This window comes from Manis pentadactyla, chromosome 13 (genome assembly GCF_030020395.1).
Source record: "Manis pentadactyla isolate mManPen7 chromosome 13, mManPen7.hap1, whole genome shotgun sequence".
Taxonomy (NCBI): domain Eukaryota; kingdom Metazoa; phylum Chordata; class Mammalia; order Pholidota; family Manidae; genus Manis; species Manis pentadactyla.
This window is the reverse complement of record NC_080031.1, coordinates 10,600,338-10,613,081: the sequence shown is the minus strand read 5'-3', so window position 1 is coordinate 10,613,081 and position 12,744 is coordinate 10,600,338. Positions and strand designations below refer to the sequence as shown.

General features: G+C 38.7%; 2 protein-coding genes across 2 annotated transcripts; both read right to left on the bottom strand.

The window, feature by feature from the left end:
* Positions 1 to 2,351: 2,351 nt before the first annotated feature.
* Positions 2,352 to 3,287, bottom strand: LOC118934640 (olfactory receptor 151). The gene has a single exon (XM_036930285.2). The coding sequence runs from the start codon at positions 3,279 to 3,281 to the stop codon at positions 2,352 to 2,354; it is 930 nt and encodes a 309-aa protein (XP_036786180.2). The 5' UTR covers positions 3,282 to 3,287.
* Positions 3,288 to 11,505: 8,218 nt separating this feature from the next.
* On the bottom strand, positions 11,506 to 12,442 carry LOC118934639 (olfactory receptor 8A1-like). Its single transcript, XM_036930284.2, has one exon. The coding sequence runs from the start codon at positions 12,440 to 12,442 to the stop codon at positions 11,516 to 11,518; it is 927 nt and encodes a 308-aa protein (XP_036786179.1). The 3' UTR covers positions 11,506 to 11,515.
* Between the last annotated feature and the right edge of the window lie 302 nt (positions 12,443 to 12,744).

Here is a 12,744-nt window from a genome sequence, read left to right as displayed (position 1 = left end):
GAACTTGACATTATAGCTTGTTATGAAGGTAGGTAGTAGAAAATATTTAATATTTTGTTAGCATGATTTTTAACTTGTAAATATTTAGAGAATATTTTATGAGACTGCACAAATATTAAGGGTGGACCTACCTGTTAACAGTTTAAACATATAATGGCTAATTCTAATCTGTGGCTTTTTTGCTTTGTTGAACACTGTGTACTAGGGGTTGGTCTGGGAAAATAAACTTTTAGTTCTCTTTCTCTGTTACCCACTACCTATTTTCAGGCATCTCATTTGGGTAACCATTCTAACCTGCTTTTTGTGTTTTTTATGTTATGATGTTTTTCTTGCTAACTGTGCTTTTTTTACTGGTTTGTGCATGTGGAGGTATATGCATAAGCTATATTGTGCTTTGCACCTCATTATCTTCCTTTCTTACATGGTACTCCAGCTCCAGGCCATATTGCATATAGCTAATCCTTTGCTTCTAATACTAAACTGTCTCTACTGCAGTTTACCTATTTACTGACCCAGTGGAAGATGTAGGAGATTCCTCACTGTTTTAATTCTCAATACTCTGATTAGTAATTGGCTTGAGCATCCCTTCACATGCTTGGTGGCACTCTAAGTAATTCTTATCTTAGTAAAATGTTTGTACTACATACCTTGCCCATATTTTATGTTGGTTTTCAGGGTTTTCTAATACATACTTGTAAGATTTCTTATTCCATTTCATTTCTAACTCTAACCCCGCAGGTCCTTTGTTGAAAAAAATTCCTGTTTTTTATATAATCAAATTGATCAATTTATTTGGCTTTATGTTTTCTAACCTCAGAGAATAGCAAACATATTTTTTAGTGTTGTTTTCTAACTAGAGTAGATCAACTGTGATAGAGATCTCATTGCTTCCCGGAGAAAGGTCAGGAGAAAATGGGGAAAGCCATTTGGTAATGGTACTTTTAGTATGTTTGACCCTCCTTGTAGTCATGTTATACACTCTGGTATTAAAATAAATATATCACACCATGAAAGGTACAGCATGGGGAATATAATAAAAAATATTGAAGTTACTTGCTATGATGACAGATGCAAAAAACAGATTGCTGGGCTCTGCCAATAACACTGTATATCTGGAAACATGTATTTCTAATAAGTTTCCAGATGCTGCTCATCATAGGGTTATTTACATTGTTGTCAAAGTGTTTAGAGGCAATTCTCATGGTGGCAGTGGTGACTGTGGCAGTTGGAGTTTCTGACATCTAGGTCATAACGATTGTGGAGTCACTTTTGGGGCTCCCTCACCGCTTCTCCAGAGATTTCAAAAATTTAAACAGGAGATCCCTGTATTAAATACTTTCCTTTTGAAAAATCTAGAATTATTTTTGCTTCCCATAATAAACCCCTGCCTGAAACCCAAAATGGCTATAGATGACTAGAGGATGTCCATGAATTCTGTAACGTACCTGTGTCAGGCTGCTGAGTCTAAAACCAGTATCTGTGATATTATTAAAAAAGGGTGCAGTGAGAAAAGTGGTCCCATACCATTTACTGAATGAGGTTGGCAGTAGATCTGTTACTTATTAAAGAAGAACCAGAGACTTTGCAGCATTGTGTAATCTTGGGTGACGAATTCTCCTGGTTTGTCTGGGACTGCGAGGTTATCCTCGGTGGTGGCACTGGGAGAGTGCCAGATATACCTGGTTAAGTTGGTCTTTCTACTTCAATTTTGCCTTTGTTATCCTGAAGCAGTTGCACATAAAGGGACAAAGGCCAGGGTAGATGATAATGGTAGGGATCTGAGAAATATTCTGGAGGTATTTGAAACTTGAAGAGCATAATTCTGTAAGGCTTAGTAGGTTGTTCAAAGGCATAGTTATCATGAAGCCAAGGGGATACTGTGTGAGAACCGTGTAGGCTCTGCAGCCACGTAGACTTGGGTTTGAATTCCAAAGTGTTTACCAGCTATGTGACCTTCAGCAAGTTACTAAACCAAGTTTCCTTATCTGTGAAATAGGGATAAGAATATTACCCATCTGGTAATAAAACAATGACTTGCTTTCTGAGTCAATGCTTATAGTCTAAATTTATGCTGAATTATTTTTAAAATAGTAAAAGTTTCCCAAGGGACTCAGGGTAGGGACATGAATCCCAAGTGAAGGAAAACACAAACTCGAAATCACTGTGTTTAAAGAAGGTGAAAGTATAGAAAGGGAGGGGAGAATGATGAAAGGAGGGAATGAAGCATTTTCCCAACAATATAGAGAAATGATTGTTTCTCATTGTGGTACAATGGGCGAGCATGCAGAGGGCTTCTCTTCTATATTTATAACAGCCTACTTTTAACATTGAGAAAATTATTAACATTTGCCTTAAAATGCTTTTCTCCTCAGTGTTCTTTGCAAGGCAGCCTTTACCTCCTTATTCCTCATGCTGTAGATCAGGGGGTTGAGCATGGGGATGACTGTGGTATAGAACACGGAGGCCACGTTCTCCCGGGCCAGGGAGTTGGCCGTGGAGGGCTTTAAGTACATGAATGCAGTGGATCCATAGAACAAGCCCACCGCTGCCAGGTGGGAGCTGCAGGTGCTGAAGGCTTTGGACCTGCCCTCTGTGGTGCTGATGCGGAGGATGCTGGAGAGAATGTAGGCGTAGGAAACCAGGACTGTTAAGCTGGTGACTGTGATGTCGAATCCAGCTAAACAGAAGACTATCATTTCAACATCATAGGTGCTAGAGCAGGAGAGCTTCATGAGGGGGAGGATGTCACAGAAGTAATGACTGATGAGAGGGTCACAATAGGACAGTTTCAACATGAGGACAGTCTCTATTGTTGAGCCAATGTACCCTATGACATAGACCACAGCCACCAGCAGTGAGCAGAGTTGAGGAGACATGATGATGTTGTAAAGCAAAGGTCTGCAGATGGCGACATAGCGGTCATAGGCCATCACGGTCAGCATGTAACACTCAGCAATGACAAACACAAGGAAGAAGTAGAGCTGTGACATGCACCCCGCATAGGAGATGGTGTTCTTCTCTGACACAAAGTTCACCAGCATTTTAGGAGTAATGACAGAGGAGTAGCAGAGGTCCACGAGGGACAGATTGCTGAGTAAGTAGTACATGGGGGTGTGCAGCTGAGCACTCAGCCAGATCAGTGTGAACATGCCCAGGTTCCCGACCACGGTGACCAAGTAGATGGCAAGGAAGAGGAGGAAGAGGGGCCGCTGGAGCTCTGGTCTGCTCGTTAGTCCCCCCAGGACGAACTCTGTCACTGCCGAGTGATTTTGTGTAGCCATCTGCTTTGTTGGTTTTGGAGCCCTGTGGGGAGGAGAGAGGAGAACCCCATGAAAGATGGCCCTTTGATGTGCTTGGAGAAGCTGGTTTGAGCATTTGGGACCAGGTCCGCAATTCTGGGCTCTGTGCTGATGCGTCCCTCCCTTATCCTGCTGTGTCGGGAGGAAAGCCAGCCCCTGTCTATTTCAAAGATCATGATAAGAGGAGAAAGGGGTCACGATCTGGAGCTTTTTCCATTGCAATTTTTCTCAGATATCCTACAATCGTGGTTTTAAACATGCAGTCCCTGGACTAGCAGCATCTGCTTCACCTGGAGATTTTAGAGATGCAAATCTCAGACTTCACCCAGGACCTACCAAGTCAGAATCCCTGGGGGTGGGGCCCACCAGTCTGGGCTTAACTCTCTCTTGGTGATGCTGATGAAGCTAATATTAGAGAACTCTGCCCTGTAGGTAACAAGCAGTATATTTCAGAATTTTTGGAGATTCATTTTGATTCAGAAATAAAGTTTCCTTTTCTTTCACCCATGCAATTTCTATGTAGTCATTCAATATGCATGTATAAATAGCTGTCTCAAATTGTTGCAGTGTCAGGATAATATGGCATTTACACCTGTATCATTAATTGCAGAGTCAATTTTTGTATCTGAAAGCTGAACAAGTCAGTAATATGAATTCCAAAGATGAATGTAAAATGACATGGGATAATAAATATTTACAAATATTTTTCAGTCAGTACCTATAAAAGTGAGTTGTCATTAGGCATATGGAGTATTTTTTTCTCACTTGCCTTAAGACAGTGCTTTTGCATTTGACTCTATACTCTAATAGCCTGGTGCCTTCAAAAAGAATTGATGCTTGGGTTTCACCCACAGAGTATCTGACTTAACTAATCAATGGTGCAACCTGGGCACTGGCCACAATACTGTCCTGAGTAATTGTTCAATAGCTGGTTTTATTATTTCCAGAGTGTAATATCTTATCATGGCCCACGTTGGCAAAGTGCTCAAATTGTACACATGTCCCTAAGAAGCATGGACAACTTTGCTGGTTGTGACACTAATAGATATCTGTCTCTGAGATATATTTCTTAGGCTAAAACCCTAAATTCTCACTGTATTAATTGATGCTTACAAAATTCTACCTATTGCATAATGCTCTCTAAAGGTAAAACTCACTAACTCTTCCTAAAATTTTGTGTGTGAAGAGGAAGGAAATGTGTTCAGAGTCAGATTTTTATTCCCATTTTCATATTGAAAAGTGGAAGTGTGAGATACCACATGCCTTGCCTGAGACCTCCTACTGATTGGTGACTTGGGCTCACACTGTGCTGTGTCCTGAGCATGAGCTTCTCCCCTTGTCCCCCCTGTGTAGCCTTTCATATCTGCACACCTACAGCTCTGGGCAGTGCTGTGGTTGAATGGGCTTTACATCCGATGTCTTAGACATTTTTCTGCACAGCCTAAGAGAAAAATGACAAATACTATATTGCTTTTTTTCATTCCCAAGTTTACCTAGGTCTTACAGCTTGTAAGAGGCAGAATGGGGCCTAAAACCCAGGGCTTCTGACCCCTGTTTAGTTTCCACTAAAATATATTGTTTTGCTGTGGCTTGTCTTGTAGCACTTTATGACTCTTGAGTACACTTGATTTATTGAATTTCTGTAGACAGAGGATAGATTCACTGCTAATTTCAGGTGCGTTTAAAAAATTCCAAAGGCAATATACATGCATCGTAAAAATTAAAATACAAACAAGCAAAAAGAAAACCACCATTTTCCCACTATTTGGAGACCAGTTCTGGCAGTGACTATCCTTCTACATGTTCTATGCATATTTGTGTTTATATGTGTAAGTATGTATGCAGATTTTAAAAAGCATTTTGCAAACTGCTGTTTTAATGTGGTATTTTATAATTAATTGTTCAGTTTATTACTATAATAATAAGTCTGGCACTAACGGTATTTCTTTTTCTTTGATGTAAGAGTCTTTAAATCCTTAGGCTGTGGTGTGAAGACAAGAAAATAAGCATTGTGTTGAGAACTTTATATGGTAAACTATTGGTGGTGAGGTATTTAACTTCACAAAAGCTTGTATCAGAGTTAACTAGGTTTAAGAAATATTATTTCCATGTATTACAAAGGAGAAAACAAATATTTTGACCTAAAGTAGATTAATACATATCCCTTTCTACCCAATTTTCACCTCTTAAAACAATAAAGAAACAGAAAATTCCTGTTGAACATATTACCAGAAACATAACGTGCTTTACAAAGCACTGCGGAGTGCACCCCACTCATTCAGTGCATAGCAGATGGGAAAATCCCTGACAGCAATGATTTAATTTTGCTCCATAATCATCTAATGCTATAAAACATGATGTATATATTTGATATCTGGTACTACAATGCTTACCTTTAAAGTTACCAGACAGTTAGAGGCTCAGAACTGCAGCCGATGAGAACACAATGCACACTTAGAGACAATGATAAAAACATATGGTTGGAAATAGCCTATATTAGAGACAGGAGTTCTTGGAAGAAACGTTTCCCTCATAAATTGCTTTAAATGTGTAATAAAATACCTGTGCAGAAGAAAAATGGAATAGAATCTCCTGGAAATTTTAGGGATAACTTGGTTTCAATAATCAGGAAATAATTATCAAGAAAATGAGAGAACATACAGATTTGTGTCTGGTCCTAAAAATCTTCAAAGGGGCCGGCACAGTTATGAGAAATGGGTCGCTGAGATTGGGACATTCTGGGACACTCTGGGACACTCTGAGTCTGTTTGTATTTATATGGGTAGAACCTCTCCTGGGTGTGGTCCCTTCAGGGAGTTGAGTCCTCAGGAAAGAAGCAATTAGAGTCTTGTGTTTATGCCTGTGCTTGAATGGTTTTGTCTCAGGGTGTGTTGATTTTCCTTTCATTGGGAGAGTCAGCTTGCAGTTTAGGAAACTTAGAGCCTAATATAGTATTCAGGAATTTTATGACCAACAAACCCATCATCATTATCATTATCACCACCACCATCACCAGCTCAGTCATTACCATCAACCTCATCAGTCACTACCATTAGAGTTCTTACTCTTAGTTGTTCAACAAACATAATGAACTAGGTTTAAAATATTTAAAGGGTTTTAAAAAATCAAGCATTTTTAAACAAACTATATAATTCACTAAAGGAATGTTATAAGGAACATTACAGTTGTCACCCTGCCGCTGTCCCTGTAGACTGACATTGTAGAATGGCATGAGGTTCAGGGAAACAAAATGGTTGACTTACAAGTTCTTTTTACTCTCATTTTTACTCAAGGGAAACACGCATGTAAGAAAGTTTACTTTTCATGAATATGTTCTGTAATATATTGCCTATGAAAATATTGCTAATGAAGATTTTAAATGAATTTTTATTTTTATACAATTGTAGATTCACATGTAGTTGTAAGAAATAATATAGAGAGATCTGTGTACCATTTATGCAGTTTCCCCAGTGGTAACATTTTGCCAAATTATACTATGACACCCAGGATATTGCATATTGCCATATGCACTACACTACTCTCATTAAAAATTCATGGTTTTAGTTATCCTCATTCATCCATGTAGGTACATTTATTTCAATGCAATTTTATCTCAGGCACAGATTTTATGCACATTCTATTCAGCATTGTTTATCATAGTGCAAATCTGGACATAAAATTATTAAATAATGAAGAATCTACACAATTATGGTTCTCCCACCAAAGGGATCACCCATACCATTTAAGAATGATATTTAATTTTATTATATGAAAGATGAAAAATTAAAAAATTTACATACAGTGTGAATTCCTTTTGTTTGAGAATAATACTATGTAAATTAAGTGCATGTATAAAATATATGGTGCATTGTGTGCTCAAATGTTAACTGATTAATTGTAGATGATGAAAATATTAGTTGACTTTATATGTGAAGGTTTACTTATGGACCTTGAACTGTTGAATAGGTCTATTTGTCTATTTGTATGCCTGTACCAGTCTAGTTTGAAATGAGGAAGTATGATTCCTATAGTTTTGTCCTTCTTTTCCAGGATACTTTGGCTACTTGGAGGCTTTCATGGCTTCATACACATTTTAGAATTGTTTTAATCTTTCTGTGAAAAATGCCATAGTAGCTTTGACAGGAATTTCATTGAATGTACAGATGGCTTTTGGTAGTGTGGACATTTTAGCAATATTAGTTCTTCCAATCCATGAACATGGGCTATCTTTCCATTTGTTCGCTTCTTCTTCAATTTCTTTCATTAAATTCTTATACTTAACAGTGTGCACATCTTTCACCTCCTTGGTTAAATTTATTCTTATTTTTTTTGTTTGCTTTTGATGCTATTGTGTATGGGATTGTTCATTTCTTTTTTAGATATTTTGTTGTTAGTGTACAGAAATCCAACTGATTTCTGTGTGTTGATTTTGTGTCCTGCAACTTTAGTGTATTTATTGGTTAGTTCCCACTAATCTAAATGAATTAGCTGAATTCATTGACTAGTTTTTTGGTGGAGTCCTGAGAATTTGTTATGAGATCATATCATTTACAAAGATAACTTAACCTTTTCTTTTCTGCTTTGGATGCATTTTGTTTATTTTTCTCTCCTCGTTGCTTGGGCTAGGTTTCAGTATTATGGTAAATAGGAGTGGTGAAAGTGGGCAGCTGGCCTTTTCCTATCTTAGAAGAAAAGCTTTCACCCTTTCACTGTTGAGGATGATATTAGCTGTGGGCTTGTCATCCGTGGTCTTTTCCTGTTGATGTAGTACTTAAAGTATACATTTAAAAATAATTAAGATGGAAATTTTACGATATGGTTCTTTCTACCAAAGTAAGACGTAAATAAAAAATAAACCTAATGAAGTTTTACATAAAATATGTTCCCATCTTTTACCTTGACAAATGATTTTTCCACAACCCTGGAAGGCCAGATTCAAATTTCGAATGCTGAGACTCTTTGAAGTTCCATGTCAAAAGGTGGTGGCACAGAGAGGACCACCTGGTTCCCAGGTGCCTGCCCGTGGCCACAGCGTCCTCCTGCTTCTCATTCCCACTGTCCTTACAGTACGAGGACCCTTCACGTGCATGAGTCTAAACGCCTACAGTCCACATGCCCCCTACCATCCACATCCTTTGCGTACAACTTCTGCCTGACCACCCTGGGAGTGAGCACACCGGCAGTACGTTCTGCTGTTGGAATGATAGACCCAGAGGAGAGGTTTGTATAAGCTCTGGAAGCTGAGAAGTCCTTCTCCAGGCCAAAGCCTCTGTGTAATCTTTCAGGCCTGAGCACAGGCAATTAGGAAGGCTTTCCCTGGCAGGGCTCACAGAGGAAAGAAATGACTTTTTAGGTATAACACCACAAGCACAGTTTGTGAAAGGAAGAATAGATAATCTAGAGTTGATTAAAATTAAAAATTTATACTCTGTAGAAAGACACTGTCAAGAGAATGAAAAGGCAGGCCACAGTCTATAAGAAAATATTGGAAGACATATATGATAAAGGAGTGCTATCCAAAATACACAAACTCTGGATGGACCTTGAGAAGATTATACTAACGTAAGTCAGACAGAGAAAAACAAACCTGTATGATCTTACTTATAGGTGAATAAGAACTGTGTGATCTCATAGGTGGAATCTAAAAAAGCTACACTTGTAAAAACAGAGATTAAAATGATGGCTACTAGGTGGGGTGTAGAGGGAAAAGACAGATGTTTTTTAAGGATACAAGGTTGCATTAAGTAGTGAATAAGTCCTAGAGACCTGAAGCACAGTATAGTGAATATGGACAACCATAGCACAATCATCACATTTGTTAAGAGACAAGAAAATCATTTCAACTATTAAAAAGAAATTATAATTATGTAATAGATAGAGGTGTCAATTATCACTATAATGGCAATCATATTAAAATATATAAATGTATCAAATTAACATACTGTATATTTAAATGTACTCAATATCATATGCCAAATATATTGCTGTAAAAAAAAGAAAATGAACCTGATTAAAAAAATGGGCCCAAGGCCTTAACAAACTTACCAAGGAAGATACACAGATTGAAGATACATGGATTGAAAATAAGCATATGAAAAGATGCCCCACATCACTTGTCATAAGGAAAATGCAAATGAAAACAATAATATACTATTACACACCCATTAGAATGACTGCGGTCAGGAACACTGACAACGCCACATGCTGATGAGGATGTAGAGCGACAGCAACTTTTATTTGTTGCTGGTGACAATGGAAAACAATACAGCCACTTTATAAGACAATGTGGTGATTTCTTACAAAACTAAACATCTTGACATACAGTCTAGTGATTGTGCTCCTTGATATTTACCAAGAAGTTGAGACCTATGTTCACACAAAAACTTGCACAGAAATGTTTATAGCAGCTGTATTCACAATTGCCAAAACTTGGAAGCAGCCAAGATATCCTTCAGTAGGTGAAGGGATAAATAAACTGGGGTTACCCAGACAATGGACTATTTATCAGTGTTAATAAGATATGAGCTACAAAGTCATGAGAAGACAGGGACAACATTTAAGTACAAGGGAAAGATGCTAACTCTATGGAAATTTGGAAAAGTTAAAACTATGGAGACAGTAGATAGATCAGTGATTGCCAAGGGATCTGGGGCAGGGAGGGTTGGACAGCTGGAGCACAGAGGATTTTTAGGGCAGTGAAACTACTCTTTATGACACTATAATGATCATAGTGTTATTATACATTTGTCCAAATTCATAAAACAGCAACATCAAGAGTGAACTCTAATGTAAACTATGGCTTTGGTTGATAAAGTGTAAATGTAGGTTCATCAATTGTGACAAATGTACCACCTTCACGGGGGATGTTGTTAATGTCGGAGGCTGTGCATGTGTTGGGTGGGGAGAGAGTATATGGGGAATCTCTCTACTATTTGCTTAGTTTTGCTGAGCATCTAACACTGCTCTAAAAAATAAAGCCTATTAAAAATTAGGAAAAATACTTTGAGCACTTAGTTTCTTGTATATTAAGTCCCTTTCTACTTGAGAAACTTAGAAGTATTCATTTTTCCATAGTTGAATGATGGATGAGTTACTGCATCTAAAAGAATTAAAAGTTGCAAAAGACCAACATAGTATTTTACCTAAATTAATTATGAATAACAGAATGTCCATAAATCTTCTGTCATGCAAAACTAAATCTTTTAACATAACCATTTTCTAACATGAATCCCTGATATGTTTCAATCGAATGGGGACAGACCTTTTGTCCCATGCCGACTGGATATGTTGGGTCAGGTTGGCAGGTGATGCAGAATGCCAGTTATTTAGGAAGGAGAAAAGACTACAGGGATGTCTAATACTCTTTGGCCATCTGGAGCTGTGGGAAGATAGTAAAGGATGGGAAGTTATTTTCAGGGAACATTTGAAATTGGAAAGTTATAACTGTGCAAATAAAAATTGCCAACAAAGAGGGGATAATGAGTTGTGGATTTGGATGGCAGTGTTGTTTACCAGCTATGTGATCCGAGGAACGTTACTCAATGTCTCTAAACCAAAGTCTTCCTCATCGGAGAAAATAAGATAATTAAGTTAAAAACCTAGAAGATTGTTTGGCATTCCATAGTTGTTAGATGTGATAATGATGATGACAGTTTTGATGATGGCAGTAACTGAGTGAAGAGACCCTTTAAATAATCTTTGTAATAATAAGTAGACAGTAACAGTAAAAGAGAGAGAACAGAGGGATACCTGGCTGAAAAAGACTATTTGCTACTTCTTGGTGCCTTTCAAATTCATCTCCATTTGTCTTCTATACTCTCAAGTGCAAATTACTATTAGTTTGAATAATATTTTCTTACAGAAAATGATAAATCAGTGAATAGCTCTCTTAAGCTCATTGCTGAAAGTTCTATATTTATGTTACGTTATAATCAAGATAGATACATGTTTACCAGAAGACTAAGGATTAGACAAACTAACCACCAGAAAAATGATCCCTAATGGAAGAAAACATGACCTTGAAACAAGTAAGGTTCAAGCTGAGTCAGATATGGGTGATGTGACGGGGGAAAGGGAAGAGGGTCAAATGAGTAAATGCATTCAATCAGTCATGTTGAGAAGTGGTTGTTCTCCATTCCTGTGTGTGTAACCTTTTAGAGGGATTCTCCCCTATATTTCTATCCCACTTTTCAACCTGAGAAAGAGTAATATTTGCATCAAAACACTTTTCTCAGTGTTTTCTTCATGGCAGCCTTTACTTCCTTATTCCTCAAGCTGTAGATCAGGGGGTTGAGCATGGGGATGACTGTAGTGTAGAACACGGAGGCCACCTTCTCCTGGGCCAGGGAATTGGTCACAGAGGGCTTTAAGTACATGAATGCAGTGGATCCATAGAACAAGCCCACCGCTGCCAGGTGGGAGCTGCAGGTGCTGAAGGCTTTGGACCTGCCCTCTGTGGTGCTGATGCGGAGGATGCTGGAGAGAATGAAGGCGTAAGAAATCAGGACTGGTAAGCTGTTGACTATGATGTTGAATCCAGCCACACAGAAGACTATCATCTCAAAACCATACATGCGAGAGCAGGAGAGCTTCATGAGGGGGACAATGTCACAGAAATAGTGACTGAGGAGGAGCTCACAGTAGGGCAGTTTTAACATGAGGACAGTCCCTATTATTGAGTCAATGAGCCCAGTGGCATAGACCACAGCCACCAGCAAGGAGCAAACTTGATGAGACATGATGACGTTGTAAAGCAAAGGTCTGCAGATGGCGACATAGCGGTCATAGGCCATCACGGTCAGCATGTAACACTCAGCAATGCCAAACACAAGGAAGAAGGAGAGTTGTGACATGCACCCCACATAGGAGATGACATTCTTCTCTGACACAAAGTTCACCAGCATTTTAGGGGTAACAGCTGAGGAGTAGCAGAGGTCCATGAGGGACAGATTGCTGAGGAAGTAGTACATGGGGGTGTGCAGCTGAGGATTCAGCCAGATCAGTGTGAACATGCCCAGGTTCCCAACCACGGTTACCGAGTAGATGGCAAGGAAGAGGAGGAAGAGGGGCCGCTGGAGCTCTGGTCTGCTCGTTAGTCCCCCCAGGACGAACTCTGTCACCGCCGAGTGATTTTCTGCAGGCATTTGCCTTTATTTGGGAGCCCTGGAGAGATAAGAGAGAAGAGCTTATGAAAAGCTATATCTGAGTCTTTCTGGTGAGGTCAGGTACCAGCATTTATTTCTGAGTAAGTAATCTTGAACTCTCTCCTCACTTCTAATGTTTTCTAGGATTTAGAAAATTTTAGTGTTTTTTGGAGAATATGAATGTTCTCCACATTCATGAAGAAAGGGGCTTCCCTTGGACCTTTTACCACCCTAATATTTCTCAGGTACCCTAGATGCAATTACAAGTGTGTTTTAATTATGGGGCTGGAGTTGAATTTTGC

Excerpts from the sequence above, each read along its gene's own strand:
- LOC118934640 (XM_036930285.2), bottom strand. The coding sequence starts at position 3,281 with ATGGCTACACAAAATCACTCGGCAGTGACAGAGTTCGTCCTGGGGGGA.
- LOC118934639 (XM_036930284.2), bottom strand. The coding sequence starts at position 12,442 with ATGCCTGCAGAAAATCACTCGGCGGTGACAGAGTTCGTCCTGGGGGGA.